This window comes from Gossypium raimondii, chromosome 13 (assembly GCF_025698545.1).
Source record: "Gossypium raimondii isolate GPD5lz chromosome 13, ASM2569854v1, whole genome shotgun sequence".
Taxonomy (NCBI): domain Eukaryota; kingdom Viridiplantae; phylum Streptophyta; class Magnoliopsida; order Malvales; family Malvaceae; genus Gossypium; species Gossypium raimondii.
Genome location: NC_068577.1, coordinates 30,843,992 through 30,850,896, shown reverse-complemented (window position 1 = coordinate 30,850,896; position 6,905 = coordinate 30,843,992). Strand labels below are relative to the sequence as shown.

At 35.2% G+C, this 6,905-nt stretch overlaps 1 protein-coding gene across 1 annotated transcript; it reads right to left on the bottom strand.

Annotated features, from left to right (window-relative positions):
- Positions 1 to 2,548: 2,548 nt before the first annotated feature.
- LOC105781915 (histone-lysine N-methyltransferase SUVR4) lies at positions 2,549 to 5,584 on the bottom strand. The gene is made up of 6 exons (XM_012606439.2): positions 5,402 to 5,584; positions 4,471 to 5,238; positions 3,963 to 4,228; positions 3,298 to 3,364; positions 3,107 to 3,157; positions 2,549 to 2,718 (listed from the first exon to the last, which is right to left on the bottom strand). The coding sequence occupies exons 1-6, from the start codon at positions 5,582 to 5,584 to the stop codon at positions 2,626 to 2,628; spliced, it is 1,428 nt and encodes a 475-aa protein (XP_012461893.2). The 3' UTR covers positions 2,549 to 2,625.
- Positions 5,585 to 6,905: the final 1,321 nt, after the last annotated feature.

Below are 6,905 nucleotides of genomic sequence, written 5' to 3'. Positions count from 1 at the left end.
TCAATGTCACACTTGATGATCTTTGGTTGCTTATGCTATGTACTTATTCCTACTGTTAAAAGAAACAATCTAGAAAGAACAACAAAATCAAGTATTTTTGTTAGCTACAACAGTTGTAAGAAAATATATAGGATTTTTTACCCTTTCAGCAATAAAGTGTTTGAAAGCGAAGATATTAAGTTTAGTGAGGAGGCCTTGTGAAACTAGGAAGCTACAAAAGCAGAAATGGTTGAACAAAGTCAGATTGAGTTGAATGTACGAACTGATGAAGTTCAAAACCAAGATTCTGATTATTTTGATGACCTACTAGTCAAAGGCACCAAAAGAAAATGGCTGGATAAAATCTATGAAAACTGAGATAGCAATGATCAAGAAAAATGAAACTTGGGAATTAGTTGACAGACCAATTCGCAAGAAGGTTATTGGTTTAAAATGGATCTACAGAACCAAGTTAAATGTTGATGGTTCAATAAAAAGACTCAAAACCAGGCAAATTGAAAAGGGATTTAGTCAACAATATGGTGTTAACTATGCTAAAACCTTTGCACCAGTAGCTAGACTAGACATTATCAGGTTGCTACTGACTATGGCATCTTAAAAAGGGTGGAAGATACATTAACTTGATGTAAAATATGCATTCCTTAATGGTATTTTGAAGGAAGAAGTTTATGTTGAACAACCATAAGGATTTGTAGTTGATGGTAAAGAGCATATGATATGCAAGTTGAAAAAAGCCTTGTATGACTTGAAACAAGCTTCACGAGCTTGGTACGAGAAAGTTGCCAAGCACCTAGCGAGCTTGGGATTTAAAAAGAGCACCTAGCAAGCTTGGGATTTGAAAGGAGCATCGTTAATAGTGTCATTGTATGTTGACGACCTGTTAATAACTGGTAGTAGTGGAAATCTGCTAACTAAGTTCAAGAAACATATGCGAGCTAAATTTGAAATATTTGATCCTGAAGGCATGACTTATTTTCTTGGTCTAGAAATATTTCAATCAAATCAAGGTATATTTATTAATAAAAAATTGCATGAAAAATTTTGAGCAAATTTTGTATGAAAATCTGCAATCCAACTGGTACACCCATTGCCCAATGTGAAAAACTCTTAAGCCATGGTGAATATGAAAGAATTGATGAAAACAGTTATAGGAGTCTTATAGGATATTTGTTTTATTTGACAGCATCAAGGCTAGATATTATGTTTGATGTTAATTTGCTTTCGAGATTTATGTATTATTGTAATGTGATCTATTTTAAAGCTGTAAAAAGAGTTCTCAAGTATGTCAAAAGAACCCTGAATTATGGAATTGAATATGTAAAGAAAAAGGAGCTGAAGTTGATTGGTTTCATAGACAGTGATTGAGATGATTCTGTTGAAGATATGAAGGGCACTTAAAGGTACTTCTTCACTTTAGGACCACTAAAGCTGAGTACATTACAACAACTGCAACAGCAAGCCAAGCACTTTGGCTAAGAAAGTTGATATCTTATTTAAATCTTAAGCAAGTGGAAGGAACATAAGTATATTGTGATAATCAATCTGGTATTGCAATTGCAAAGAACTCTATCTTCCATGGCAAGACAAAACACTTTAAGATAAAATATCACTTTATTAGAGAGGTCAAGTAATCAAATGAAGTGAAGCCGGTACATTGCAGTTCAGATGTTCAACTTGTTGATATTCTCACAAAATCTCTTGGAAGGTTGAGGCTAGAGAGGCTAAGACATGATACTGGAGTTCACAACATTATGGCCAAGGAGGAGTGTTGTAGAGTGGCCATTCATGCAATGGCAAACTCAACCTACATAGCCACAAGCTCACTTGAAGTTGCAAGCTCAAACAAGTCTACGAGCTCTACACTTGGGAGCTCACCTAAAGATATGAGCTCATCAAAGCTGTGAGCTCAACTTAAGTTGCAAGCATATCAAAGTGTGAGCAGTTACGTTTTTAGTGAACCCCCCAAATAAAATGCAAGTAGGGTTCACATATTCTGTTATTGATGTTTTTGCTTAATTCGCTTATTTGAATTTACTTGTAAAAGCAAGCAGATTTAGTATTGATTTGATATTTTTTTAGGTACTGATTTACCTAGTTAGTTTGTGTGTAAGTTTTAACTTTACATTTTTAAGGCGACTTAGTGGGATTTGTTGATTATTGGTAACCACTACACCTATATATATTGTAATTCATGTGAAATGAACGATGAAGAGAATTTGATAGCAGCTCATAAAGTCTTATAAGTATTTTTCCTTTTTTTATTCTCTCAACTTCTCAAAACACCAACAGACTTCATCCCAAAACCTTAAAGAGCATTGAACTTCTTACTATTCAACCAAACATAATCATATTTAGATAATATATAAATTGAGCCGATTCGGATATTTGAAAAATTATAAATATTTTATCCATTGGCTTATCGATTTCAAAATGGAATGGGAAAATGTCAGCACCAGAAAAGATGAGAAATTGAGGTCTCTAAGGCTTAACATACTGTATCATTGGAACCCTAAAACAAACCAATAGCTTGTACGAAGTTACGTGCTATTAAAGAAACAGAGATTCTTCAGTAAAATGTAGGGTAAAGTCCATGAGTTTGATGGTTGGAAAATATACAGACAAACCTTATCGTTTCACATCTCGACAAAATGCACTTCTGCAGCAGCATTTGAATGCCTTAATTGGGTGCTCATCATCATTGAAGTCTATCCCATAGTCCTGCATTTATGTCAATGTTTAATAGAATGGAAATAAACATACTCAATTATGTTGCTCAAATTCGAGTGTAGGTACCAAATATTTGAATATATTATATATGGGTCCTTTCATTTTTTTCATGTATTAAGAGACTTAAGAGAATCATAGCCAATACCCATGTCCATATATGCGTCAGACGGACACGGTATATTAAGAAAAATGAAGTTTTTAGTAACAATTGCTTACACTTTAATGCATCTAAAAGGTCTTTGAAAGTTCATAGTCTCATACCCATGTTTAAATATATCTCAAACACGAATACTTTGAGAAAAGTAATTAGTGTCTGAGCTAACCTAGAGTTTTAACTTCAGCAAATAACACGGTAATAAACATTTGTAGACCAGCTTACCCATGTTAACTCTTCTGAAGCTCTCACATCTCTAGTAGTAAAAAGGGCAAGCTGTTCATAGAAACACAAAGTAAATATATAAATAACTTAGCACTTCAAATGCATTTCAGTAAATGCAGGCAAACATCAATCCTATGTTTCAATTCTAGCCTCAAGCAAACTCGAAAATTTGTTACCAGTCCGATTCATACATGATAATAATGGCGATCAGGAGTCTCCACTTCAACTGGAATGTCAATCAAGTTTGCATCAAAGCATCTGAAATGTTAATAATAAACATCATGATAACTGTTAGCAAAGATTTATCACACAGTTGAAAGGAACCCCATAGCACATTCAGCAAATGTTTGAAAGTTTTAAGTACTAGCATCTGTAATATTAAGCGATGGTGTTTCAGAATGAAAGCAGCAATAGTGTGTCATTTTCACTGGCTCTCAGTCTGGCTTGATGATTCAGAGTACTCGAAACCTCATGTCCCATGTTTGCCCATGTTTGAGGAGCAGCGAGAGTGAATAGAGAACATCAAGTAATAATGTCCCAGCACCAACTATTTAATAAAGAAAACATTTTTTGAAGGTCCTTAGGCAATGTTTCTCACAACAGCAACCTGCAAGGCTATTGCTAAAGAGTATGCATATGAACAACAGTAAACTCCTTCAAATGGTTACAAATCAATTAATAATGTAACAAACCCGAGAGATGAATGCCATGGTCATACTTACAAGATTAGTTAACGTGTTTCTTTTCGCATTTTTTATCACGTTCTTTCTTCTTACAGTACGAGAGGAATGAAATGAGGCCAAGATTGGCATATGATGCTTAAAAACATATATTTATTTGAGCTCAAGAAAATTACCTATGGTTAATAAACCTGGCAACGTTTCCACAGAAAGTTGCATCCAGGCAAAGTGCCTCCTCATCCTTTAAAACTCTCTCCGATCCCCAGTCTGCATCCAGTGTTACAGGATATGTGTGTTTCTCATTGCCACTACCTTTCAGATTCCGCTCGAATAACTCGGTATTGGTCAAGATCTCCCCAACATATTCACAAACAAAGGTTCCTTTTGGCAAGTCCTGGAGTGTCTTAACACCCCAACCTTTCCCTTCTCGAGTCCAGAACACCTAAAGTGCAAATCAGGGATTAACTTTTCAGTAGCAACACTAACGCACCATAAGTCAAGGCCAATTTAAGACATTAATGGTGTATATGAAGGGCAAACGCTAAAGCTTAATCAATTCATTTTGCAAAGTTGCATTTCTACATATGAAACAGAAATGGCAAATGAGTACGCTAAAAACATTTCCATCAGTGAAGAAGTAAATTGTTGCTTATCAAACTACAACAGGAGCCGGCAGAGTTTTACCTGCAATTTGCATGTAATACCTCTCTGTACAACTCGATTCCCGCACTGCATGCTACATCCACATTTTCTCCAGCATTCTTTAATGAATTTCCTGACCAAGTGGCCCTTGCATTTTTCGGGCTTATACTCATTTTTCAACCTCTCTAATGGACAATCCTGACAGTAAACGGAGTCGTGCCCCTCGGGATCCTGTTTCATAGATATACAGGCTTTAAGAAATTTATCTCTTAGTTGACCATCTGTTGTGTAAGCAAACTCGCCACCAGTTTCATGGGCACAGGCACAAGGTATCGATACTGAAAGACAGTCTCCTGAACAACCCGAACAGCAATCCTCATCAGCAACCCGAGCCAATGAGATATGCACATAAGCATCTTGATATATTATGTTGTCTCGCATGTACGTAAACTTTGGCAGTTCCTGCTTGCCAATATCACCTACCAAAGAAATTTTCACATTTTCCGTGCCCTTAGTTATGTCGTTTATAATATGCAAGGGCCTGTTTTTCTCGCAAGTAACAGGTTGCTGTTGAGGCTTTTTACATAAATTCGAACAACCAGAAGAACTCGAATCTTTCTTATTCAAAAAGGTAGCTCCCTGTTGAAGGTTTACACTACTAGGCTTTCCGTGCTCTTCAGGAGATAAAATTTGCCTTGCACTACCCTTTGTAGGTGAAGCCTGACCTTCGGAATCTTGCAAGCACAACCGTTTAGGCAATCTGCTAGACTCACCATAATCCCCAACGACATTTTTCCGATTATCTTCTCCCTGTAAAAAAAGATCAAGGGATTAGAAACCGAACATTGTCATCCATCAGGTCACTCCTTGACTAACATACAGGAAATGTAATAATATGTCCCCAAAATGTCTAAATAGATAAGATATGAAATAAATCACTGCACTAAGAAAAAAGAAACAACATGAAAAATACTTTATTTTCCTTGAGCTCAAAATATGCATCGATAAGTGCTCGATAGTCTTCTGACTCAATTAGATCCCAGTTGTTATTAAACAATTTCAGGAGGTGTTCCAGCACCGGTGTAACCTCTTGATCAGGAAGACCTAAAGCTCTTGTAGCTTGAAAGGCCTTGCGAGCTCTTTCCCTTACAGACATCATAAATGATTAAAAGAAATATCTTGAGTTTTCGACTCAGCAATCACCCGTTTCCTTCTCCTCCTTCACATATCTCCTATTGTGTTATAGCCTGCAGCAGTGGAAGTTGCAAGATTAACTAAACAAAATGAAAAGCTACTTGCTAAGACTAGAAGGTTATTGCAATTAGTGAAGTCCAATGAATGACACAAAGTGGAAAAGGCAATCCAGTACACATATAAAACTGATGAACATACCTGTGCACGCGGGTACACACACACACACACACATATATAAAGTATATAAGTAAGAAAAAAATAAGGAAATTTTAACATGGAAAATATTACATGAGAAAGGCACCTGAAATAACCAGATGGCACATCTCAATCAAACAGTGGAATTTAAAGAACAAAGAGATGAAATGTTTAAACATGTCTAAAATATGTTATTAAAATATCCAGTTTCGTTTGAATTTCCTTATGAGCAAAAATAATTCCTTCTTTTAATCCACTCATTGACGACTGCTTTAGACTTGTTTGGTAAGAAAGATGATTTTTAAAAAAAATCTAAAATAGTTAAAGCTTTTATATAAGAACATGAACTGAAAGTTGCAAAAATAATTCCTTCTTTCAATCCACTCATTGACGACTGCTTAGACTTGTTTGGTAAGAAAGATGATTTAAAAAAAAAATCTAAAATAGTTAAAGCTTTTATATAAGAACATGAACTGAAAGTTTTTATCTTTACACTTTCTATTCTTGCTACCAAACAAATCCGGACAAAAGAAAAATTGTTCATGTCATTGATGATCGATTTCTTGTTGTACAAGATACCAAAATCCTCACCTCAATAAAATTTAAACAAGTTATATAGTCAATTTTGACATTACAAAATAGCATTCCCCCAAAAAGAAAAACCTAAAAGGTCATCTTTGCCTATGTGTTCTTAACAACCAAGTAAATTAATCTCGAATAAGTTCTTAACAACTAAGTAAATTCATCTCGAATAACAGAGAGTAGAAAAAAAACAATATTTATGTTTATTTTAACTAAATCACATTGCTAATACAACTAGAACATAACATTGAACACCCAAAAATGAGCAGATTTTCTTTTATCTGTTTGGTTACCAAGAAAATGCAAGTCCAAAAAGAAAAACGATTGTAGGTTTAGAAGCACATGTTTGATGTTTCCCTTACCCCCATCATTACAAAAACATGCCCTTCGATAAAACATCATCACAGTTAAACTAACGTTGAGACATTGTTAAAAAGAACAGTGAAACGTACGGACAAAGAGTAGAAAACGGAAGGAAAAGAGGAGGAGAGGGAGAAGAAGAAGAA